A 26,844-nucleotide genomic window follows, 5' to 3' on the forward strand; every position below is an offset into this window, starting at 1 on the left:
GGCCATAATTACAAGCCCCTATGTAATAAATTAAAATTAATTTTCCCCCATAAAATATAGAATAAAAAAAGCTGAGTCCCTAAGGCCCGGTTCACATTAGCGGTGGCTATCCGGAATAGCCGTGCCGGAGCCGCACCGCATGCTGGCCGGACGAAACGGACGCACGGCATAGCAATGTAAGTCTATGCCAGGGTTCACATGTGTCCGTTTCGTCCGGACCGGATCCGGACTCCGGTGTCCGTTCCAACATGCGCTATTTTTTGGTCCGGCTCCTCCGGCAGCCGTATCCGGGGCGGAGCCGGACTGCACCATCCGGCCAATGGAAACCAATGAGAACCGGAGAGCGCACAACACACTGGCAAAAAATCCGGATGTTCTACCCCACTTCCTATGAGGATTGTTGCGGCGATATTGTATCGGGGACACATGGGCAACCATTTTGGAGTGGAGCAGCACGAGCTGGAGATGTTGGCAGCATGTTGGAGGTGGAGGTGAGTGCTAAACAGCGGAGGGCCTGATTCCACAGGTCCCCCTTCTGCTGACCTCCCAGACCCCAACATTTTTTTTTGTTTTTATACAGGTTGTTATCTCTTTAAGAATCCGGATCCGGACCGCAACCGTGTTCATACCGCACGGAAACCGTATGCAACCGGACCGGATCCGGACAGGAACCGTACGGTTCAGGTCCGATCCGGCTCCGGTGCGGTCCGGACATCCGGTGCGGTTTTTGCAAAACCGCAAGTGTGAACCGGGCCTAAGGTAACTATTTATTTATTTTTTTTAAGCTGATTTTTTTTTTTTACAAGTGTTTTTTTTGGGGGGGGAGGGTTGGAAGTGTAATTTTATTAATGATGTGTATATACTTGAAAATGTATGTATTTTGTAAGTGTAATATACTTTTTGGCCACAAGATGGCGCTGGTGAACACTCATAGGACGTGTTCACTTTTTTTTTTTTTTTTTTTACACACTTTATTAAACTGTTACATTTCCTGTTTATGTGAATGGACGTAGCCGCTGTTCGCGGTCACGTCCATTCACTCCAGGCACTGCGATTGGGTAGAGGACTGTTCAGTCCTCTTCCCCAATCGCCCAGCACGGGATCCCGACGGTAATGGCGGCGGTAGCGGCGGACACACGGCGGTAGCAGCGGCGGGAATGCGCGACGTATTAAAACGTCATGTTGCTGTTAATAGCGGTAAGCATGACGTTTTAATACGTTAGGATGGCGGTAAATGGTTAAATATGCAATTGTTTAACTGCTCGAAGACTGCTCCACGCCAATGGGTGTGGCCGTGGCAGCAGCCCCAGGACCGCCTAACGCCAATTGGCGTGATCGGCAGCAGCGCTGTACTGGTGACAGCTGTGTGACACTGCTGTCCCCCTGGGTGACAATAGAGCGATCGGCTCTTATAGGCAGAAGCCTATGACAGCCGATCGCGTGATTGGCCGGCTGGGGGGAGGGAGGGGATTGGAAAAACAAAACCCTAGACATAGTCAAAAATATTAAACTAACAAATATTTATAAGAAAAATATAAAAAAAAAAGAGAGCTCTGTTGGTGAGGGGAATCATTCGTGTGTTGTGCGGCCCTGCAGTTTGGCCTTAAAGCTGCAGTGGCAAATTATGAAAAAAAACTGGCTGGTCTTTAGGGGGGTTTACCACTGTGGTCCTCAAGTGGTTAAAAAGGCTACAACGTTATAGGCTATTCCAGAAACACCAGTACAATATGTGGGGACTTACCAGATACTGTACTTGGCCACTAGAGTAGGCCGAGGAGATGCATATAATGACTGTGCCATACTGCCAAGTGCTTTTTGATCCATTTTTTTTTCTCTTTAATGCTCCTGATTTACAGCAAAAAATTGCCAACATTGAGAATTTTTTTTGAAAAATTTAGATTGCAGATATTTTGCCACAATTTACAGCAATTTTAATACATGTCAATTGGAGCATTAAAAAAATGAAAATGTATCAAAAAGCACTCGGCCCTAATTCTGAGTTTATATACATTGAATACAGCTTTAAAACAGACCAATCAAAGGCTGTTGCTTCGGTTTTTGATTGGGCCATTTTCGAACTGCATACATTTGCATTAAAACCTGCATCAGCTCTGAATTATTTGTATCTTAGGATAGGAAGACACTAGGCAGAATCACTTTATCCGTTTTCCACTATATGCTATGGAAAATGCATATGCGATTCTGCCTAGTGTGTTCATACCCTCAGTGACCATCCCTGTTAAAGTGAACCTCCAGAATAAAAATCTACTCAGCAGCACTAAAAAGGCTTGGTGTTTCTTTAACAGTTTCACAGCATCAGAACTTTGTTTTTCTTACCCAAGCCTCATTTTTAGCAGCACAGAAGATATCTGCCCAGGCTTTTTTCCCCCTGATGCTGTGCAAAGCATGATGGAATTTCTGTTGATGTTGTTCTCATTCTGCTGTTTTAGCACAAATTAGTTTGTTTTTTTTATTTAAGATTTGAAGCCTAGTGCGCACAGCTGGGAGGGGTGATTAGGACACAGGACAGTTGTAACGGTCTCATGCTCCCTCTCACCTCTTTTCAACCAAAAAGATGGCTACCCCCATGAAATCAAACATTTGCCTGTCCTTTTAAAACAGGGTGGGTAAGATATTAATTAAAATAGATGGGTAATGTAATCTAAGTAATATAACTTAATGACAGTATGTTTGTTTAGGCTGAAGTTCCCTTTAAATCCCAGCAGCTACATCCAGGTCAAGCTGTGAGTCTGTGCTATTGAGGGTGGTTTTACACTTGATGTTTGTGATTTTGTACGTTGTGATGAGGTGGGGCATCCCACCACAAACATATGACCCTGCAGCAGAGTACATCAGGTCATATAGAGGCCTCTAGTCCCGTGACAAACCTCGCTGCTGGACAGGAAGTGCATCCCCATTTTATTACCATCATTCTGTGCATGCACACCGCTAACCTTTTAAAAAAAGGTATGAGTTGCCCATTGTTTTACATTACTTCCACCATGAAAGTCAGGCGGTAAAGTGCTGTTGCCTCTGCGTCGGATCGGGCACTTCCAATGCGACGTGTCAAGTATGCTAGGCCTCATTGTCTTGCATCACCTTCTGGTAAAACAGGGTAACCCAATACACACACTTGACATTCAGGCCCCTTTTATGCTTGCATTACAAGGCTCTTCAGAGACAGATTTGGCAGTGAGTAAGCGGAACACCTCCTAAGAACACCATGCTACGTGCAAACAGAATGTATGGAGCGGAACTCCATCAGAGCTTTGGTTTGCAAAAAGTACATTTGAGTTCAGATTTGTTGTAACATATCTCTAGCCTTTTACCATCAAGTTACAAAGTTCCCATTAGCTAGAACACAGAGAGGTCATTGATAGGAGAAATGATTTGCATCTCAATGATCATCGCTAATAACATTCAAATTTCATGTAAATTATATGCAGCGTAAACTTGGACCACTAAAATTTGCCAGGAAGTTATTCTGATTGGTCTGATTTCAAACTGCATATAATTTGCATGGACTTTGAATGTTAGGAGAAATGATTTACATCTCATTGATCATCCCTGGACATTATGATGTAGACACCCTACCAGAGCAGTTGGCGATGGTTTCTTTGAGTTCTCGCTTCTCTTTTCGGAGTTGTGCCAGCAGCTCCCGTATTTCCTCCCTGTCTCTCTCCAGCTTCTCCTTCTCTTCCAGGAACCTCCGCGCCTCGGCCTCTGTCCGGTTCTTACCAAGCTTGGTCTCGATGGCGACTGTGTGGGACAAGTATTTCATGTAAGATCTACTCAGTCTATACATACACAGAGCTTAAAGGTGCCCATACATGTATAGTTTGATTGGTATCTGTTTGAGGGATCTAATTCCACCCCTAAACTTCAGTAGATTTAATGGTAAAATCTGTGTGCAAAGCTCTCAAAACCCCACCCAGCATTGCACTGCTAGATACAGAGGCGGTTGATTTTTTTTTTTGCCACAAATTTATTAAAATTACAATCAATTATAGATATTTAATACTGGAAGCTTTGTAGGCAATTGCTTCTAAATGGAAATCATCTGATTTATTCATTCTTATCGATTACTGATAGAATAAACAGGATTCAAGTTTCTGTTTTATGCATCTCTGGATAATTATTGCTAGTGCCTCTGATTTGGGCAGAAATGCAACTACCCTGCCATACGTCACTACGTGTGCACGAAATTGCATTTGTGATTACATTAGTGTAAAGAAGCCTTAAAGCAAACAGTAAAAGTCACAAGACTTTAATCAATGTAACCACAAGCTTGTACAATACACAGCTAATTTCAAACTTGATGACTTCAGTACATGAAGCTCTTTAAGACAAGCCACAGAACATTTAAATTGCGCTTTTCTACAGGCTGAGTCAAAGTTCTTGAGCTGCAGCCCCTAGGGCACACTATAGGCAGTAGCAGTGTTAGGGAGTCTTGCCCAAGGACTCTTTGCTAAACAAGGACTGGCTTACTGAGCAGGAAGAGCTGAGATTTGAACCCAGGTCTCCTGTGTCAGAGGCAAAACCCTTAACCAGTACACTATCCAGCAGTTAAGCTACTGGAGTTACATATATATTATCGGATGTCATGTCTGCTACACAGTATTTGCTACTCTGTACTTAGAGGTAAACCATTTTGCAAGGGGATACATTCAGTTTATAATTAAAATGCTCAATAAACATTTTGAAAACAAAAGCCTTTGTATACTTGCTGTAGTGTTTTATTAAAACTACACTTTGTGCTGCTGCTGTTTTTTCTCATACGTTAAGATTAATTAGATTGCTAGCATTGGAACCAGAAAAATGGGAGTAACCATGCACCAGAATGTGGGTGGAGCCAAATTTACATGAACTTAACAGCAGTCTAAGTAGACTGATGTATTACTGGAGAGGGGGGGGTCTTCATCCAGTTTCAAATAAAACAAAAACCCATTTAAATAAGCACATAAATTGGTAGTTTCATTTAACCTCCCTAGCGGTAAACCCATGCTGCGCACGGAGGATTTCTCAGGCCCTGCTGGGCCGATTTGCATACATTTTTTTTGCAACACGCAGCTAGCACTTTGCTAGCTGCGTGTGCATTCCGATCTCCGCCGCTACCCGCCGATTAGCCACGACCGTGCCCCCCTCCCCCATACCCCGTGCGCTGCCTGGCCAATCAGTGCCAGGCAGCACTGAGGGCTGGACTGGGACTCCCTTTGACGTCGGTGACGTCAACCCGCCCGTCGCCATGGCGACGGGGGAAACCCTCCAGGAAATCCTGTTCTTTGAACGGGATTTCCTGATCAAAGATCGCTGGAGACGATCGAAGCGGGTGGGGGGATGCCGCTGCACAGCGGCTATCATGTAGTGAGCCCTAGGCTCGCTACATGATTTAACAAATTTTTTTTTTTTTTTTTTAAAAACACTGCTGCGCTGCCCCCTGGCGGTTTCTAATGGACCGCCAGGAGGGTTAAAGGACTTACGAGACGAATAAGCAAAGAAAAACTGCATGATGACAGTGGGAAAACTGCATTTGCGGCAATGCGAACTGTGCAGCCGCGGCCGTACCTGGCGGCCATCTTTAGTGGGAAAACTAACCCCCCCCCCCAGCCTGGACTTTCAAATAGAAACGCCACAGAATGAAAGGGGGGATGCGGATGGCGTCCCCCAAGGGTCATAAAGTAGCATAGGTATTTAACTTTTTTTTGCTTATTCGCCTCATAAGTCCTTTAACAGTCCTACCTCTGTAGTGTCACTCTCGCCGCTTCCCCCCGCCTCCTGCATAGCTCTGGTCCCTGCCCTCCAATCAGCGGGGAGGGAAGGGACTGGAGCTATGCAGGGGGGGGGGGGGGGGGGGGGTGGAGCAGCGAGAGTGACACTACAGAGGTAAACACAGCCCGCTGCCTGTCGACAGCGCGGCTGTGATTTATGGGGCATAGCAGAGCGCAGGGGGAACTTAAAGGGGATTGAGATAGCAATAGAGGCTGGGCAGTATAGACAGACCCCGCCTTTGTGTGCTGATTTCATTCACGAAGCCACCTCGGGTTCTCTTTAAACATAATTAGGCAGAATTACCTGGCTTGTATGCTGGCTTTCTGCTGGGCGGGCCTGCCTTCTGCCAGTTCCCCATAGCATTCCCTGACCTTCTAGTGGACCCCCTCCCATGTTCCCACCAGCCTCCCATTCAGGCACCACAACTCCCTGCATGCCCCCATAGCATAATCATAGCTCCCTGCATGCCCCTATTAACCTTAGCACCAAGTATGCCCACATAGAGGCACCACAGCACTCAGCATACCCCTGATTGATGCACCAGAGTCCCCAGCATGCCGGCCCTTGAGGCACCACAGCTGACTCTGGCTGGGGGACATCTGGGGCACCCCAGAAGAGATCCGGGGGACCTGCCACTGATGTTCAGGGCTAGCAACACCCTTGATAGGAACCATGCATCCTTCTGCCGATGTGACATTTGTCTCTATGTGACAATAAAATGTCTTACCTGGGCTGCTCATCTTAGATCTGTCCAGCTTGGCTTTCCCAAGCAGTGGGCTGGCAGTGAGAGCACTCTCTGTTTTCACCTGCAGACTGGTGGGCGGCTCCTCTGACACTGGCTCCACCTCCTGCAACAAACAAACAGGAATGGTGCTTATTATTTATTTATTTATTATTTTTTTACAAGACACATACTTTTAATAATTTTGGAATAAATATTTGTTATGGCTGCCTGCTAGACAGTGGGCTCTCTCCATCATTGATGCTATGTTTCAGGTGGAGAAATCTACTTTATTTACAATCAATGGAGATCATTTAAAGTGTGGATAAATGGACAGACCCAGAATATATCTTCCCAGGTAGTAAAAAGTTTTGTTGAAATTCTTCGTGTGTGTGTGTGTGTGTAATTTCTAAAAGATAAGGAACAACATAATAGCTGTAGCAAAGAAATATTTTTCTTTACAGGTTGATACAAATCCTGCAATTTATCTGCAGTGCGTCAACTTCCTGCATGGAAACAGACATATTAACATCCTGTGTTTACAAATTAGCTGCCCTGCCGTGGCAGAGAAAATTCCTGAGCTGCCGCTGCTAAAAGATCAAATTACTCTTGTGATTAGTCATACATAAGGGGGAAATTAGGCTACACTCTAATACATACAGGGAGCTTTTCTCCAGGTTTCCTTCTGTCCTGTGCGAGAGTTCAGGTCTACTTCAAAAAGTAAGTAAATAGTATACTAACCAGTGACAAGAGTTTTATACCATTAACGTGAGCATGATCTTGGATAGCAAAGGCCCGCACCCTGCCCCACTCCAGTACACAGCCAGTGCCATCAGGAGTCAGATACTTACCCTCCCAGCTCGGCTATTGCTTTTATACAGACTGCCAAACTCTGCATACAGCAAGGTAGTGCAGAGTAGTTGAGAACCGATCTACTATGAGCCACCACTGAGCTACACGTCAGTGCCAGCTAGGTTCGAATTGTGTTTGGTACACCCAGATTTGGGCAAGACGTTTAATACAGTCCACAGTAACATTGTCATAAAGGTACAAATACATCTGAGATGATAGAGAATTAGCATTATTCTGTATCATAACTATTGGCATAATTATGAAAAACTATTGTAAAATGGACCATCAAATCTTTCAGTGGAAGCATTTGATTGGTCCATTTTTAAGATGCATAGATTTGCAGCAACATTTGCATAATTGTGCATCATCTTAAAATGATTAACATATTTCAAGTAAAGTAGGTTGGCACAGAGCCAAAACTTTGCCACGGTTGTCTAATTCTGGGAATACATTATGAGATATTTTGACGGATAGATAATTTCCAACAAGTCCAATATTATTTTCAATCGATCCATCTATCGTTTTTCTGATCGGTTCTCATAGAAGAATGGAAATTGATAAGAAAACGATCGGAAAATCGACCGGGCAGTAAATCTGCTGAAAAATCTTATGTATTCTTGGCATAAAAGGTGTTTAGTACAAAGGAATATGGAAAGGCAAAAATGCCTATAGATGCCCACTGCAGGCAGAAGTAGTTTTGTACTAAAATGCCTCTACACAATAGTTGTTTGTGTGTCTTTTTGTGTTTTAAAATAGAATAAAAAGATTGTTAAAAAAACAAAAACCCTTTTTACACGTCCCTGGCGTATGGATGTGAAAGCACAGACCACCTGTAGGTGACTGTGGCTGCCTAAGGGTTAAGGTTTTGAGATTTAGTCTAACTGTGGATTATTGATGGCAACTTTCATAAGAACATGAACACTCATACAGTGGAGGAAATAATTATTTCCTCCATTGTAAGTTTGTCCAATGACAAAGAAATGAAAAGTCTCAGAACAGTATCATTTCAATGGTAGGTTTATTTTAACAGTGGCAGATAGCACATCAAAAGGAAAATCGAAAAAATAACCTTAAATAAAAGATAGCAACTGATTTGCATTTCATTGAGTGAAAAGTTTTTGAACCCTCTAACAATAAAAGACTTAATACTTGGTGGAAAAACCCTTGTTTGCAAGCAAAGAGGTCAAACGTTTCTTGTAATTGATGACCAAGTTTGCACACATTTTAGGAGGAATGTTGGTCCACTCCTCTTTGCAGATCATCTCTAAATCCCTAAGGTTTTGAGGCTGTCTCTGTGCAACTCTGAGCTTGAGCTCCCTCCATAGGTTTTCTATTGGATTAAGGTCCGGAGACTGACTAGGCCACTCCATGACCTTAATGTGCTTCTTCTTGAGCCACTCCTTTGTTGCCTTTGTTGTATGTTTTGGGTCATTGTCGTGCTGGAACACCCAACCACGACCCATTTTCAGTTTCCTGGCAGAGGGAAGGAGGTTGTCGTTCAGGATTTCACGATACATGGCTCCGTCCATTTTCCCGTTAATGCGATTAAGTTGTCCTGTGCCCTTAGCAGAAAAACACTCCCAAAGCAAAATGTTTCCACCCCCATGCTTGACGGTGGGGACGGTGTTTTGGGGGTCATAGGCAGCATTTTTCTTCCTCCAAACACAGCGAGTTGAGTTAATGCCAAAGAGCTCTATTTTGGTCTCATCAGACCACAGCACCTTCTCCCAGTCACTCACAGAATCATTCAGGTGTTCATTGGCAATCTTCAGACGGGCCTGCACATGTGCCTTCTTGAGCAGGGGGACCTTGCGAGCCCTGCAGGATTTTAATCCATTGCGGTGTAATGTGTTTCCAATGGTTTTCTTGGTGACTGTGGTCCCTGCTAATTTGAGATCATTCACTAACTCCTCCCGTGTAGTTCTAGGATGCTTTTTCACCTTTCTCAGAACCATTGACACCCCACGAGGTGAGATCTTGCGTGGAGCCCCAGAGCGAGGTCGATTGATGGTCATTTTGTGCTCCTTCCTTTTTCGAACAATCGCACCAACAGTTGTCACCTTCTCTCCCAGCTTCTTGCTAATGGTTTTGTAGCCCATTCCAGCCTTGTGTCTACAATTTTGTCTCTGACATTCTTGGACAGCTCTTTGGTCTTTCCCACGTTGGAGAGTTTGGAGTCTGCTTGATTGATTGATTCTGTGGACAGGTGTCTTTTATACAGGTGACTAGTTAAGACAGGTGTCCTTAATGAGGGTGACTAATTGAGTAGAAGTGTCTAACCACTCTGTGGGAGCCAGAACTCTTAATGGTTGGTAGGGGTTCAAAAACTTATTTCACTCAATGAAATGCAAATCAGTTGCTATCTTTTATTTAAGGTTATTTTTTCGATTTTCCTTTTGATGTGCTATCTGCCACTGTTAAAATAAACCTACCATTGAAATGATACTGTTCTGAGACTTTTCATTTCTTTGTCATTGGACAAACTTACAAAATCAGTGAGGGGTCAAATAATTTCCTCCACTGTATATGCCACCCCCACCCCTAAATGTGTGTGCCATATTTGTATAACATTATTTACACAAATATAACGCTCACCACCTCCACAACAGGACAAGATGGCTCTGGATCATTCACGATATCCTGTTCTCCTTCCAGTTCCTTTGTATTGTCTCTCTCTGGTTTAGGGGAACCCAGTGGACTTTTACCAAGAGCCTTCATGCCAGCACCATGTACGAAGTACCTCGCTGGTAACAGGTCCAGGTAAGTATGGTCTTCCATGTCCTTTCCAAGCTCAGGTTTAGGTTCTTCATCCTAAACAATCAGACCGTAAGAAAAAACATTAGAATAGAGAAAACTGGATATTTGCCTCAGTAGAGGGAAGCCTCTGGGTCCTTCTCCAGACCACCGCTGGATGCTGGGACCACCAGGAAATTCTCAGCCACGTTCCATTCCATGAATAAGCATGGCTGCACTGCGCAGGGATAGGATGCCTTGTGGCTTAGCAGTAGCATGGTGCGCTTGGGCTCGGCTTTAGCTGCCCATCTTGGGCAGTTCCGTGCTACTGTGCAGGTGCACACATTCTCTGACAGCACATTCTCTGACAAGCTCTTGTGGAAGGGGTTCAGGCACTCCCAGCACTGGATCAGTGGAGGGGGATGGAGGAAGACCTATGGATTATCCTTAGGCTTCCCTCTACTGAGGTATTTATTTATGGCAATTTTTTCCCCTTTAGGTTTCCTTTAATAATATGTTAGTTTTTAACCTCCTGGGCGATAATCCTGAGCTGAGTTTGGGGTACTATTTAAACCAAGGAAAGGAGCCCAATACCACAATAGAATAATGAAAGATGCTTGAAAACGTCTCAATGCATCAAACAATATTTATTAAGGGACTTATCCATACATCACAAAAATAATTAAAAACAATAATTAAAACCCCTGTCCTAATCCAAAGGTAATTGGAATTCAACGCAGCAGCAAAATAGAGTGGCAAGTGCTGTGCCTTAATGTGCAAAAGAGAAGGGATACAGCATAAATCTACAATATTGGATACAATTTGCAAATGTGCAAAAAAGGTACAAAAAACGCACAAAACTTGATTCATCAAAAATTTGATTATAACAAACAAAACTGGTAAATAATTGAGAAAATATATATAAATAATTGCAAAGTGTCACTGGACGATCCACAATTCCAATAAGTTATTTAATTAATAATCCCAACACATGAGTGCTAAGTGAAATATAAAGTGCAAAGTGCTTACCATAGGATGTTAGATTGGCTGCATGCGGAGAGACTGGGGGACTGCGCCTTGCGCGTTCGCAACGGACGGCTGCTTCTATGGAGGCTACACTAAGCAATGCCGGGAGCCCTGTTATACTCGCTGCCCTTTCGCGATACAACGTGGCCACGTCGGGCAGAGCGGAAGCGCGACATAAGACGTCACTCCGCTTCACCCCTGATCGGACTTCCGTGCGCTCCACACAGCGCACCATAGCCGATCTATTGGTTGTCCACATGCAGCTGAGTAATTACATATCATACAAACATTGGGATAATATACAAAGCAATATCTATATACAAAAAATATATATTATGTTCAATAAACAAATCTTGAGTTTATAATGAATATATCATAAAGAGGGATTTTAATCAAAAAGCGACATCTTGTGGTCAATTTGCTAATTACAACCAATGTACATTTTTGAAAACACTGTAAAGAGCATTCAACAGGAGCCGGTAGAAAACCTTGATCTTCCTCAAATGAATCAATGCTTCTTAAAGGTCGAACATGCTGCGCACTTGAAACCAAAATATACGCATACAGGAAATCCTAAGAGATAAATTTAAGACAGCATATCCAATTAGTGTCCAAATGTCATCAAGTTATAAAAGAAGGAACCAAAAAACCCACACATATGTAGATCCTTGTCTACTTACCTACAGACATCACCATCTCACTGTGGAGTCAAAAAATGAAAGTGATCACCCAGAATGGTGTACTCTCTGCCTGCTCACCTTCAGGCACAGCAAAGAAAAGTAACAAAAAACCGTACATGACATCAAATAAGTAGCATGCCATCACAAACACACAAAGGGCATATACAACAGAATATAATACAGACTGGAGACAAGAGGACAACTCACCAATCTTCTAGATAATCATGATAGAAAAAATGGGTAATACAATTCTGATGGTAAAGAACTGCAAATAATAACAAAAAGGGGGTTAGTTCATATAATATTCACAGAAAACAGCCAAAACTTGCCTCCTCATTAAGGCCCCGAAGTTATCTGGTTTTTAATATGTGTATCCACCTGAGCTCCCTTCTAAGTAACTGGACAGTTATGTCACCTCCTCTCTCCCCCTGTGTGACTTTTTCTATGCCCATAAATGTGCAATCTCGAATAGATCCCCCATGAAAGAACAGTGCATGTTCTGCAATTGTAGTAAGGACCTTGTTCTCCCTATAATCACGTTCGGCCAATCGGATCGTGGAAATGTGTTTCTGTAGTCTAGTTTTGAGTTGGTTTTTGGTCTGACTAATATATACCTTTCCACATGGACACTCTATCCTATAGATTACACCTGTCGTCTGGCAGTTAATGAATTGTCTTATTGTGTATTCTTTTCCTGTAATCTGATTCCTGAACGTCCTGGTGGTCTGCATATTGGGGCACACTGTGCACCTACCGCATTTGTAATTCCCAGTAATACCATGTCCACCATCATTGCTTGAAAAATGACTTCTACTCAGAATTGTTTTTAAAGTTGGTGCTCTTCGTGCTGTAATACTAGCACGAGGGGTGATGCATTGTTTGATGGTATTATCATTGAGCAAAATCGGCCAATGTTTGTCCAGAATGTTCTGAATGTGCCCCCATGCTGTGTTGAAAGGTGTTATTAGTCTCGTTATGGGCTTAGTAGTTGGCTTGATTCTCTGAGACAATAAACTGTCCCTTGATGTTTGTCTAGCTTTCTGTCGTGCCCTCATTACACATTTCTTGGGATATCCTCTGTCTCGAAATCTCTTTTCCAGGTCACCACATTCCTTCTCAAAAGCTGCTGGTGTAGAGCAGTTCCTTCGGACTCTGATAAACTGACCTGTAGGGATGTTCATTTTTAATTGCTTGGTGTGATAAGAGCCAAAATCCAAAAGACTATTAACTGACGTGGGCTTACGATATATAGAAGTCTGCAGGGTACCTGTCTCACTCTTAGAGATCTCCAAATCCAAGAAAACTGCTGATCTATCTGATAGATTGTATGTCAATTTAATATTTAGATCATTCTTGTTCAATCTGTCTAGAAATTCAATACATAGATCAGTTGGGCCCTGCCACAGCATAAACAAGTCATCAATGAAGCGATACCACCCCAGAATATGGGGGTGGTATCTCTCCATCGATCCTGCCCACACCACCTCTCGCTCCCATTTGCCTAAAAAAAGGTTAGCCACAGCCGGGGCACATTTGCTGCCCATGGCCACACCTTGTCGCTGTGATCTTTTTCTCGAGTTCCTGTTATAATTGTCTGATTCAGATTTTCCAAGATCACTTGACTCCGTGATCACTGATCGAATTGATTCACCATCCCGTATTTGATCCTCTTCTATTTTTTTTCTGGGTTTTTGAGGCAAATCTTTGGGTCTTTTTGGTCTTCTGTGAATATTGTTACCCTTTGGATTGCCTCTATGGCTCCATCTATAGGCCCTTTTTAAGTTGAAGTCTGTGCGGTCTCTGTCTAGTTTTTTCTTTTTATTATTGATTATCTCAGTTTCCACAGTTTTCCACAAATCCAGCTGAGTGAACTTTTGAAAGAAGGATTTAGTAGGGGTATCATTAATGAGAGAGAAAAGAATTTTCTTTGGGTGGACAAACCTGTTACTCCCACCTTCTACATGCTCCCCAAGGTGCATAAGGATGCCTCAAATCCCCCGGGACGACCGATTATTTCGGGCATTGGCAGCCTCAGTGAAAGAAGTAGTCAATTTGTTGACTTTTACTTACAACCGTATGTAATTAGTTTGGACTCTTATATTAGAGACACGGGTGATCTACTCACACGGATAGATGGCCTGGAAATACAAAGTGATGTATTATTGGTGACCTGTGACATAGTCACTTTATACCATCATAGATCATAGGCATGGTTTGGAGGCAGCCCGCTATTTTTTAGCGATGGGGAGCCTCATTAACAATCAACAGCATGGTTTTGTACTTGAATTATTGGAGTTTGTCTTAACCAAAAACTTTTTTCTGTTTGATCAACAATTTTATTTACAGCGACAAGGTGTTGCCATGGGCAGCAAATGTGCCCCGGCTGTGGCTAACCTTTTTTTAGGCAAATGGGAGCGAGAGGTGGTGTGGGCAGGATCGATGGAGAGATACCACCCCCATATTCTGGGGTGGTATCGCTTCATTGATGACTTGTTTATGCTGTGGCAGGGCCCGTCTGATCTATGTATTGAATTTCTAGACAGATTGAACAAGAATGATCTAAATATTAAATTGACATACAATCTATCAGATAGATCAGCAGTTTTCTTGGATTTGGAGATCTCTAAGAGTGAGACAGGTACCCTGCAGACTTCTATATATCGTAAGCCCACGTCAGTTAATAGTCTTTTGGATTTTGGCTCTTATCACACCAAGCAATTAAAAATGAACATCCCTACAGGACAGTTTATCAGAGTCCGAAGGAACTGCTCTACACCAGCAGCTTTTGAGAAGGAATGTGGTGACCTGGAAAAGAGATTTCGAGACAGAGGATATCCCAAGAAATGTGTAATGAGGGCACGACAGAAAGCTAGACAAACATCAAGGGACAGTTTATTGTCTCAGAGAATCAAGCCAACTACTAAGCCCATAACGAGACTAATAACACCTTTCAACACAGCATGGGGGCACATTCAGAACACTCTGGACAAACATTGGCCGATTTTGCTCAATGATAATACCATCAAACAATGCATCACCCCTCGTGCTAGTATTACAGCACGAAGAGCACCAACTTTAAAAACAATGCTGAGTAGAAGTCATTTTTCAAGCAATGATGGTGGACATGGTATTACTGGGAATTACAAATGCGGTAGGTGCACAGTGTGCCCCAATATGCAGACCACCAGGACGTTCAGGAATCAGATTACAGGAAAAGAATACACAATAAGACAATTCATTAACTGCCAGACGACAGGTGTAATCTATAGGATAGAGTGTCCATGTGGAAAGGTATATATTGGTCAGACCAAAAACCAACTCAAAACTAGACTACAGAAACACATTTCCACGATCCGATTGGCCGAACGTGATTATAGGGAGAACAAGGTCCTTACTACAATTGCAGAACATGCACTGTTCTTTCATGGGGGATCCATTCGAGATTGCACATTTATGGGCATAGAAAAAGTCACACAGGGGGAGAGAGGAGGTGACATAACTGTCCAGTTACTTAGAAGGGAGCTCAGGTGGATACACATATTAAAAACCAGACAACCTCGGGGCCTTAATGAGGAGGCAAGTTTTGGCTGTTTTCTGTGAATATTATATGAACTAACCCCCTTTTTGTTATTATTTGCAGTTCTTTACCATCAGAATTGTATTATCCATTTTTTCTATCATGATTATCTATAAGATTGGTGAGTTGTCCTCTTGTCTCCAGTCTGTATTATATTCTGTTGTATATGCCCTTTGTGTGTTTGTGATGGCATGCTACTTATTTGATGTCATGTACGGTTTTTTGTTACTTTTCTTTGCTGTGCCTGAAGGTGAGCAGGCAGAGAGTACACCATTCTGGGTGATCACTTTCATTTTTTGACTCCACAGTGAGATGGTGATGTCTGTAGGTAAGTAGACAAGGATCTACATATGTGTGGGTTTTTTGGTTCCTTCTTTTATAACTTGATGACGTTTGGACACTAATTGGATATGCTGTCTTAAATTTATCTCTTAGGATTTCCTGTATGCGTATATTTTGGTTTCAAGTGCGCAGCATGTTCCACCTTTAAGAAGCATTGATTCATTTGAGGAAGATCAAGGTTTTCTACCGGCTCCTGTTGAATGCTCTTTACAGTGTTTTCAAAAATGTACATTGGTTGTAATTAGCAAATTGACCACAAGATGTCGCTTTTTGATTAAAATCCCTCTTTATGATATATTCATTATAAACTCAAGATTTGTTTATTGAACATAATATATATTTTTTGTATATAGATATTGCTTTGTATATTATCCCAATGTTTGTATGATATGTAATTACTCAGCTGCATGTGGACAACCAATAGATCGGCTATGGTGCGCTGTGTGGAGCGCACGGAAGTCCGATCAGGGGTGAAGCGGAGTGACGTCTTATGACGCGCTTCCGCTCTGCCCGACGTGGCCACGTTGTATCGCGAGAGGGCAGCGAGTATAACAGGGCTCCCGGCATTGCTTAGCGTAGCCTCCATAGAAGCAGCCGTCCGCTGCGAACGCGCAAGGCGCAGTCCCCCAGTCTCTCCGCATGCAGCCAATCTAACATCCTATGGTAAGCACTTTGCACTTTATATTTCACTTAGCACTCATGTGTTGGGATTATTAATTAAATAACTTATTGGAATTGTGGATCGTCCAGTGACACTTTGCAATTATTTATATATATTTTTTCAATTATTTACCAGTTTTGTTTGTTATAATCAAATTTTTGATGAATCAAGTTGTGTGCGTTTTTTGTACCTTTTTTGCACATTTGCACATTGTATCCAATATTGTAGATTTATGCTGTATCCCTTCTCTTTTGCACATTAAGGCACAGCACTTGCCACTCTATTTTGCTGCTGCGTTGAATTCCAATTACCTTTTGGATTAGGACAGGGGTTTTAATTATTGTTTTTAATTATTTTTGTGATGTATGGATAAGTCCCTTAATAAATATTGTTTGATACATTGAGACGTTTTCAAGCATCTTTCATTATTCTATTGTGGTATTGGGCTCCTTTCCTTGGTTTAAATAGTATGTTGTTTAGCCCAATTGGACAATTGTGTCCACAGCATTATTATATAGCTCTATAGTTGTGTTGCTGAGCTTGGGGTATGTCGCGCAGGAGGATTTCTCAGGCCCTGGTGGGCCGATTTGCATAATTTTTTTTTGTTACACACAGCTAGCACTTTGCTAGCTGCGTGTAACTTTCGATTGCCGCCGCCGATCCGCCACTACCCGCCGTGCCGCGCAGCCCCCCCCCCCCAGACCCCTTGCGCAGCCTGGCCAATCAGTGCCAGTCAGCGCTGAGGGGTGGATCGGGACTACCTCTGACGTCACGACGTCATCGCGAGCGTCGCCATGGTGACGGGGGAAGCCAAGCAGGAGATCCTGTTCTGAACAGAATCTCCTGCTTGCGCTCAGCGCCGGAGGCGATCGGAGGGGGTGGGGGGATGCCGCTGTACAGCGGCTATCATGTAGCTAGCGCTAGGCTAGCTACATGATTTAAAAAAAAAAAAAAGTGCTGTGCCCCCTCCTGGGCGATGTAATTGTATCGCCCAGAGGGTTAATAATCATACAAAAACACAGTTATACATCTCCAAAGAACACGATAACTGTATGCCTTGTGCAAGGGATGTAATTAAATAGTGACTTTACAGAGATGGCAGTTCACTGCAACCTGGCACATCCATGCGTAGCATGACCTCTAACCTGAAGTCACCTATCCATTGGCATCCATGAACCACTGTCTCCTGATGGGAACTAGGCTTGTGTATGTAGTTACAGTGATGAACTCCATCCCTGCAGGCCAGCTGACTTTGACTTGACAGATTTGAGGTAATGCTGGGCCTTATAATACAATACAATACAATACCATAACATTTGTAAAGCGCTTTTCTCCCATAGGACTCAAAGCGCATAGCTGTGTCTCAGATTAATACAGGGTTTCAGGCTGGGTTGTGTTACAGAGGAGATAGTCAGATGTTCATGAATGCCAGACTGAAAAGGTAGGTTTTCAGTTTAGACTTAAATGTTTCCAGGGATGGGGCTGTCCTGATTGGGTGTGGCAGGGAGTTCCAAAGTGTAGGGGCAGCATGACAAAAGGCTCTGTCTCCAAAGGTTTTGAGGTGGACTCTGGGGGTGACCAAGGTGTTACGTCCTTTTGATCTAAGATTGTGGGGGGTGTGATGTAGTTGCAACAAGTCCTTCAGGTATCCAGGGCCCAGATTGTGCAAGGATTTGAATGTCAGTAAGCCAATCTTAAACAGAATTCTCCATTTTATCGGTAGCCAGTGGAGTGAGCTCAGGGTTGGTGTTATATGGCAATGGCAGGGTTGGCTCGTTAACAGCCTTGCGGCGACATTCTGTACTGATTGCAGGCGGCGTAAGTCTTTCTTATGCAGGCCTGTGTAGAGGACGTTGCAGTAGTCTAACCTTGATGTGACGAAGGCATGAACTAGGGTTGGAAGATCCTCTGAAGGAATTAGGTGTTTAATCCTTGCAATATTCCTTAGGTGAAAGAAGGAATGTTTCACAACAGTTGAGATTTGATTCCTGAAGCTTAATTTCCCATCAATCAGTACTCCCAGGCTGCGCACACAGTCTGAGTTGTTCAGGTCTGAGCTCCCTATCCTTAGCGGTGTTGGTTGAGACTGGAGCTGCTTTGCTGTTGAGCCCTGGCCCTCGATAACAAGAACCTCGGTTTTGTCAGCATTAAGTTTTAGCCAATTATTATTCATCCACTCCTGAAGCTCAGCTAAGCATGCGTTTATTTGTGGAGTAGGGTCCGTGACGTCAGGTTTGAATGACAAATATAGCTGGGTGTCATCAGCATAGCAATGATATGTCAGGCCATGTTTTTGTATGATTTCTCCAAGTGGCAGCATGTATATGGTGAACAGTAAAGGGGATAATATTGCGCCCTGAGGTACACCGTATTTTAGTGGTATAGGGTTGGAGAGGAAGGGCCCTAAGGCTACCCTTTGTGTTCTGCCAGCCAGGAAGGAGTTGAACCACCGGAGAACAATGCCATCTATGCCACAGTACTCTTGTAGCCTGTTGAGTAAGATTTCATGATCGACTGTGTCAAAAGCCGCTGAGAGGTCGAGCAAAATCAGGATGGAACATTGACCCTTGTCTCTTGCAATGAGCAGATCATTGCAAATCTGGGTGAGGGCTGTTTCACAGCTGTGATATTTCCTGAAACCAGATTGAAGAGGGTCAAGGATGTTGTTTCTGGAGAGCCTGGCTTCAAGTTGGAGGTAGACAGCCTTTTCAATAACTTTTCCCAGAAAGGGGAGGTTTGAGACAGGTCTGTAGCTGTTTAGAGCATCTGGGTCTAAGGATGGTTTCTTGAGTAGAGGCCTGACGATTGCTTCTTTCAGAGTAGAGGGAAACCACCCTTCTTGTAAGGAGCCGTTGACTATTTTGTGGAATGCCGGTGTAAATAGTTCAGGGCATTTCAACATGAACTTAGTGGGGCCAGGGTCCAGATCGCAGGTAGTCTGACGAAGGTTTGAGAGGATATCCAAGATGTCTTTTTCAGTGATTACCTTAAAATCAGACCATTGTGGTAGGCTGTTTTTGCACCTGTTATATGGCTCTGCATGGGTTTCTGGGGCTGTGAATTGAATGGCAGATCGTATGGAGGAGACTTTGTCTGAGAAGAAGTGGGCAAATTTCTCGCATAGTTCCTGTGAAGGTCTGATGCTGGATTTCCTGCAAGATGGATTGCAGAGACTGTCAACCGTGCGGAAGAGTTGGGCAGGTCTGTTGGCTGCATTTGCAATTTTGTGAGACAGGAATAAGGACTTCTTTTTGTTAATCATCGTTTGATATTTTTTCAGGTGAGCAATTAGGGAAAGTTTGTCATCAGGAGACTGATGTTTGCGCCACCTTCGTTCCAGTCTGCGTCCCTGTTTCTTTAGTTCCTTTATAGAGTTGTCAAACCAGCGAGCATGATGTAATGGTGCGGAACGTTTAATCTTTAAGGGTGCTATGGCGTCAAAAGCGGCTGAGACATCGTGGTTATATTTAAGGGATGGAAGTTTGCCCCTGGTGAATTGTAGAGTTAATAGGTTATAGGGAGGAATCTACTATCACCACCCGCAATTGGAAGTTACCGAGGAGCTGGGAAAGGCACAAGGTAATCTTTCTCTATAAACAGAGCTAACCCCACCCACTTTTGTACTGCTGAGGTCTGTGCTCTGTGGTCGGCTTCGCAGCACTTCATCACCATTTCCATTTCCACCATTTTATCTAGTTCCTTCTTGTTTACTGTGTAACAATGCATTTACCCTTCCTACATTCACCCCAATTGTGTAGACAAAAATGTTAAATAAAGGAAAAGTGAGAAAGGGCTTCTTCTTGTAGGCAGGGCTGGGGGGTGAACAGTACACATGGCCTTTATAAAGCTGCAGTGCTGTCCACAGATAACATCTGTTATTGAGAGGACATGGGCTGGGCCAAGCAACCAGCTTTGTGCTGGGGAAGGAGCTCACACTACCCTGGCAATAGGGAGCTACTGGATGCAGCCTCCCAGGAGGAAGTCAGGCACTTTCAATAGATCTATTGCAAAAATAAAAAGTACAAATGTGAGCCTGTACCCCCCCAAACTCAAATCACCCATCCTTCAGGCACTGTGGTGTTGGAACATTGGTGGGCTCTGGGAAGTTGGGGTACACTTTGTGCAATGTCCTACCTTTCTCCCAGAGGGCACTAGAAAGCTGTAACAGACTATAGTGACATTAGCACAATTGTGTTAGGGGGGCAAAATGTTTTCCTGGTATGGGGCCCAGGAGAATCTGCACATCGTTAATTTCCTCAAATCTGATTGGAGTAGAGCTGCAACAGCACGGCACCACGGAGACAAGCCTGCTTGGTGTCTAAATGCGTATACATGTCCACTTACCACTGTGTCTGACACATCAACGTCATCATAGAGGTCATCCTGCTGGCTCCTCCCACTGCGAGGATTGTCGATGTAGGTGTTTGGCTCAGAGAACTTTCTCTGCATCAAGCTAAAGGGGGAAGGAGCACAGCTTACATCAGATTCATGTCAAGTATTATCAAATCCCTCTACTAAAAACTGATGTATTAAATAAGGAAATTGAAATGCGTATTCCTTTAGCTATACGAGTTGTTACAATTCATCTATAAATACGATTTTCCCTCCTGATCTATAAAAACTCTGTCACAGTCTTTCAAAGCATAAGTACAGTATCAAGGGGGTCAAAGTTAAATTATATCTCAGCAGGAGGTGTATGACTATGAATACATTCTGTGTCTGTAACACAGAGCCCAAAATATAGTGTTTGCAGTCATATATACGGTTCTATTTTTTATTTTTTTTGCAAGAAAAAAGTATTTTCATAAAAACCCTAAACATGATTTGCATTTGCAGCCAGCTGTGAAGATCCAGAACGGACTAGAAGGCTGGATCCACACTATAAGCACTTTTCTGAGCGCTTGTGATTGCTGAGAGCTTTAAAAATCACTCCCATTCACTTTCATTAAAATCTCTGTGAAAATCACCCCTTATGCAATTTGCACGATCGCTGTGATTTTTAATGTGATTTTAATGAAAGTGGGAGGGATTTTTAAAAAGAGCTCAGCAATCACAAGCGCTCAGAAAAGCCCTCATAGTTTGGTTTCAGCCCGAGTACAAATTACATGTTTTTGCAAACTGAGTATACTCAGTATGATTTCATATGCGGTTTACCAAAATGGTTAAATTATAGGAACTTTGAGTCCTATGGGAGAAAAGTGCTTTAGAGATGTTATTGTTATTGTTTAATTGTATTTTGGATAAAAATGATATGCAATTATAAACAGTGCTTCACAGATCATTTTGTAATTTTTTTCCTTTTCAATGCAATCAGCTGTGTGAGTTTAAAAAACATGAAAACTTTATTTGCAAACATGATGCTTGATGTACCGAAACCCCTTAAAGTGAACCAGAGTTGAGGGTTATATGGAGGCTGCGTTGCCTGGCTATCCTGCTGATCCTCTGCCTCGAATACTTTAAGTCATAGCCCCTGAACAAGCATGCAGCAGATCAAGTGTTTCTGACATTGTCAGATCTGACAAAATTAGCTGCACGCTTGTTTCTGGTGTTATTCAGACCAGCAGGGCTGCCAGGCAACTGGTGTTTAAAAGGAAACAAATATGGCAGCCTCCATATCACTCTCACCTCGGGTTCACTTTTTCCTAAGCAATTTGCTTCACTTGTTACTAATTTTGCACAACCGAACTAATAAAGTGTTTGCAGCAGGCTGGCACCAGTAAATGACTATCTGCTTCGAAATATACAGAAAAATAAATATTTTTCACTGTTATTTAAGCACACTTATCTACAGGACACTGGAAGTCCATGGTCTGCTCCTGCACATAAATATAGAGGCTGGCTCGCAGTCACATGGGGTCCAGGAAAGAGTGAGTGTCTATGCAAATTCTTATGCCTCAGAAAGTCCTTATGTATGGAAGACTTTCAAAGGACCAATGGGATGCATTGGAAACCATAAAACGGTCTCTGCAGCACAGTGGTCAGCGCTCTCGCCTTGCAGTGTTGGGCCCCCGGTTCAAATACCAGCCAGGACACTATCTGCATGGAGTGTGTATGTTCTTCCCGTGTCTGGTGGGTTTCCCCCGGGCACTCCGGTTTCCTCCCACATCCAAAAAATATACAGATAAATTCATTGGATTCTCCCTAAATTGGCCCCAGACTACGATGCATACACTACACAATAGATGCATACATAGACATAGGACTATGGTAGGTATTGTGAGCCTCTCTGAGGGACAGTTAGTGACATGACAATATACTACTCTGTACAGCACTGCGTAATATGCTGGCGCTATATAAATAATAATAATCTAAGGGTAGCAGATAATGTCTCCTCCCTTCCCGGGAAATAGATACAAGTACAAGAGGCATGTAAATCTATGACATTCACACGTCTGAGTGGCTGTATTCTGTATCCTGTGACAGACACACTCGCCCACTTACAAGTAGGAGTTCTTGGCAGCGGTCACAATGCAGGAGATGCGGTCGGCATCCACATAGTCGTAATCAAACTCCTCTGGGTCCGTTTTTGAGCCAGATTCGGATAGCAGAAGACCCAGCCAGTGTCCCATGTCCTGCGAGGTCTTGGCCTGTGGAGGAACCACATCATGTCACAATGGGGACTACACAGAATCCAAACAGAATAATGCTACACTGTAACCAACATTACTTCATTACATCCAGTGGGAACGCTGGCAATTACTGACTAGATTATTAATACACACTCACACAGAGTATCTCACAGTGTTGTCCCATTGAAGAGAATCCGTACTGTCCGATTTGTACAATAAAAAAATTACCAATCGAGACACTGATCTCCTGGGCCCCTCTTTGCCATTTCTACTGCGATCTTGGCTTTTAAGCGCCAATTTTAGGAAGTGATGTTAGTGCGCGTGTGTGCGCGTGTGTGTGTGTGTGTGTGTGTGTGTGTGTGTGTGTGTGTGTGTGTGTGTGTGTGTGTGTGTGTGTGTATACACATACAGGGAGCATGCATAACTTGTATTCATTACAACAGAGGCAGCCCATTCCTCCCTGGGTCCACAAAACTTGACAAAGAAAAGAAGATTAGATATATTACAGAGGGGGGCAGCCATTCAGTGTTCAGATCATAAGACTAAGTTCTCTCACCATCCAGGGGTGCTGCCTACAAATGCACTCCAAGCCTATGGCTGGTTTCACACTACAATGCAAACGCAGCGTATGCGTAAACGCCGTGGTAAGCACATCTGCTCAGGATGCACTGGCGCCATTCACATTGGCCGCTGCATTTGTGTCGCCATCCATCTGCCGGGACTTTCGCCATTTCTCCCGTCCTTTGCACCGTCCCCACTTGTCCGCCGATTGCATGGGGACCAGGAAACGTGACTTCCTGTTGGTTTTGCACCCAGTGTCAGGTGTAGCTTTGGCAATGGAGCACTGCCAATCATTAATAATTAATATCATGGGCTAGTCATCAGTCTTTCAGATATCGCTCTATAAATGCTATACGGCCTGCTGTATCAGCAGTAAACTTTCTGCTTCATTTCCTGGCTGCTGCGGGGACCAGAGGATCTGCATCACAGATAACAGGAAGTGAAGGGTAGATGCATCTTGTTATCTAAAATATAAACAGTTTACATCTAACATTAAACATTGCAGAGAATTATTCACATTGGCCTGAGGCGCTGTATGAACCCCATTCAGGACGAGCGCGCGTTGCTTATCAGCAGGTACTACTACATTGTGTCCAGCAGGTGGCGGTCACGTCATGCCGGCAGCAGGCTGTGCACAGAACTCCAATACCTTTTTTGTGGGGTTTTGAGCTTTCTGCTGTAAAATACGACATCCCATGTTTGGATGCAGAATAGTTGCACTGGGTCTGCAATCACACAATTTACAATGATTGTCAGCGGCCATAACTATGCCAACCAGCACTAAGGGACAACGACTGGAACACGACTGAGCGGCCTCCATTGTTCGGAGGAGTTTGAAAATGACCTCATCGGTCATACTCTAGCGTTTGGAATCATTAAGGTTAATCCTGAATGACCTCCAATGCTTGAGTAGGATCAATCTGCAGCCAGTGTACACACAGTACAACCGTCGGCTGAAATGCTCATTATGGTCATGGTTAAAGCCTTGTACACACATCCAATTTTGATTGCCCAATTTTACCACTTTGATGTAGTATGAGAGCTTACCTTCACAATCTGCTCTTTGTATTCACAGCCTGTTGACGCTCATACTACATGGAGGTGGTTAAATTGGTCAGTGATTGACCAATCAAAATTGGATGCGTGTATGTACCTTAACCCTCCAAGGTGAAGGAAAGATAATGTACCTGATTTACTGAACAGTCTCCAGCTTTCACAGAAGAGCCCTAATGTTCCAATAAGGCCCTGATTGGCTGGCTTGTTCCTCATTACTACTCTGAGGTCTTATGGTTCACTGGATGGCCTTCAACCCCTGCTTTCTTGTACACACATGGTTTGTGTCACATGGCCGCACCTGACTAACCCAACCAGCAACTGAATCCAGAGAGGAGAGGAAGCAAGCAAGCTGTACTGCAGTGGCAAGCACATCTGCCCTAAGAAAAAAAAAAAGTATAGGTAAACTGGTACATAGTTTTTAGTCTTCCATTCCTGCTGAGCTGGAAGGACCCTAATGAGACCGTCTGTTGTACTGCCTGAGCTTCTAAATGAATCTTCTCCGTTTGTGACACAACAGACCATACTTGAGTGTTGACATTTCTATGAATAGGGCAAACTCAGGTAACCAATGAAGAAGGGATACTTGATGCCTTGATAGGGCAAGGCAAAATGTAAATAAACATGACAAACTGCTGTGCCCCACTGATAGCTTCCCTGTGATCATTAAATAGCAGTGCTGATGTGTAATGGGGTATCTGTGAGCTGTAAATGACACAGCAGTGCCCCCTCAGTTACCTCCAGCATGGCCAGCTCCTCCCCGTTGTGCAGGATACGGAAGGAGTACAGGTGGTCCTGAGTCGGCTGAGGAATGATGTCACACCCCATCAGTGACACGGGCTGGATGGCGGCTTTACTCTTATTCCTGTCCTGGAAGAAGTGCAGCTGGCCTTCTCTGACGCAGCAGTAGCGGGACTTCCATTGGCTGTTTATCATCACGTTCAGGTAGTCTGCCAATCAGAAAAGGACAATCGTTAGACAGCAGATGTGTGATCGGTCAGACTTGGCTGATGAGGGTGGGAGCCCTTGTTACACATGTTGGGGATACAGCAAGTAAGGCAAGCCGGTGGAAAGATTGTCAGTCATTTATCCTAGCAGACAACCTGATGGGGCACTCTGCTGTGAGGAAGCCTGGCTGACAAGACTCGTGCTGATCTTCTGGTTTTCATACTTTTTCTTCAGGCAAGTGATATAGTATTGGGGCCTCTGCTGCATTGAAGTCAGGGGGATCGGCATGACAGCAGTCTAAGATAAACCTAAGATAAATCCGCTTGGCGGATTGCTCAAGTCCGCTCTTACCAGCTAAACGACAGAATGTACACACGCCAGATTTGACGTCCGAACGACCGGTCGTTTGGACGTCCAAACGAAGGGTCGTTTGCGCAAATCCGATGTGTGTATGTACCTATATGTCTCAAAGCAGGAGGATTAGCCATACTATGCCAGGGAAAAACCACATACATAAGTAGATAAATACTTGATCTACTATCTAGCTAATAACACATGTATCGTATGGTACTGTCCACGTTTTGATTTCAGTTAATTTTATAAAGTAAATGAAGAGAATTTTGTACCTGGTGGGAACCATGTCTTTTGCTCACAGTTTGAGGCTAAATACGGATGTCATTGCTTCCCTTAACTTTTTTTATTTTCTCCTCCAATCACTGAGTCACCTCAGCCTTGCTTGTAAACATAAGTGAGGAGAGGATCAGGTTTCAGCTAGGCAGGGAAATAAAGGGAAAGCCGCATCTACACACGTAGATGCGGCCGCGATGCTCCTTATCAATCGAGCCGCTGATGCGGCTCGATTGATAAGATCCAACAGGACGGATCTTGCTTCCGCCGATTCCCTGCTCGCTCCCCGCAAGGGGACAATGGCAGGGAATCGAGCAGAAGATAAGCGGCACCGGCGGGGACGAGCGGGGAATCGAATGCGGAGCGGGGACGCGGCGGGCACGCGTGGGTACACGGAAGAGGCGCTCCGGCGGCGAATCGAGCCGCCGGATCACAGCCTCATCTACGCGTGTAGATGAGGCTGAAGAGGATGAATATATTATAGATAAAAAAAACCAGCATGCAACTGAATGGCATTGGCTATAAAAGGACCAATGCTCCTAAGGTATGTGATAACCGCAAACCATAACAGCTGAAAAAAGTTTTGAATGCAGGATTAGCATCTTTATCACTTGATACACTTAAAGGGAAGGTTCAGGGAGGGTGGAGAAAAAATAAAAATCAATTTCCACTTACCTGGGGCTTCCTCCAGCTCGTGGCAGGCAGGAGGTGCCCTCGCCGCCGCT

The 26,844-nt window shown here is 43.8% G+C and overlaps 1 protein-coding gene across 2 annotated transcripts in view; it reads right to left on the reverse strand.

Annotated features, from left to right (window-relative positions):
- The window catches only part of AFAP1L2 (actin filament associated protein 1 like 2), a 232,300-nt gene that overhangs the window by 16,237 nt on the left and 189,219 nt on the right, over positions 1 to 26,844 (reverse strand). The window contains exons 11-16 of one of the 2 annotated variants that reach the window (XM_068257401.1): positions 25,283 to 25,494; positions 22,803 to 22,948; positions 20,706 to 20,814; positions 9,941 to 10,153; positions 6,497 to 6,617; positions 3,595 to 3,759 (exon numbers count right to left, since the gene is read on the reverse strand). In XM_068257401.1, the coding sequence (XP_068113502.1) occupies positions 3,595 to 3,759; positions 6,497 to 6,617; positions 9,941 to 10,153; positions 20,706 to 20,814; positions 22,803 to 22,948; positions 25,283 to 25,494 (966 nt within the window). Of the gene's footprint in view, positions 1 to 3,594; positions 3,760 to 6,496; positions 6,618 to 9,937; positions 10,154 to 20,705; positions 20,815 to 22,802; positions 22,949 to 25,282; positions 25,495 to 26,844 lie in introns of both variants that reach the window. The other variant, XM_068257400.1, reaches the window with a different exon arrangement.

This window comes from Hyperolius riggenbachi, chromosome 10 (genome assembly GCF_040937935.1).
Source record: "Hyperolius riggenbachi isolate aHypRig1 chromosome 10, aHypRig1.pri, whole genome shotgun sequence".
NCBI classification, from domain to species: Eukaryota; Metazoa; Chordata; class Amphibia; order Anura; family Hyperoliidae; genus Hyperolius; species Hyperolius riggenbachi.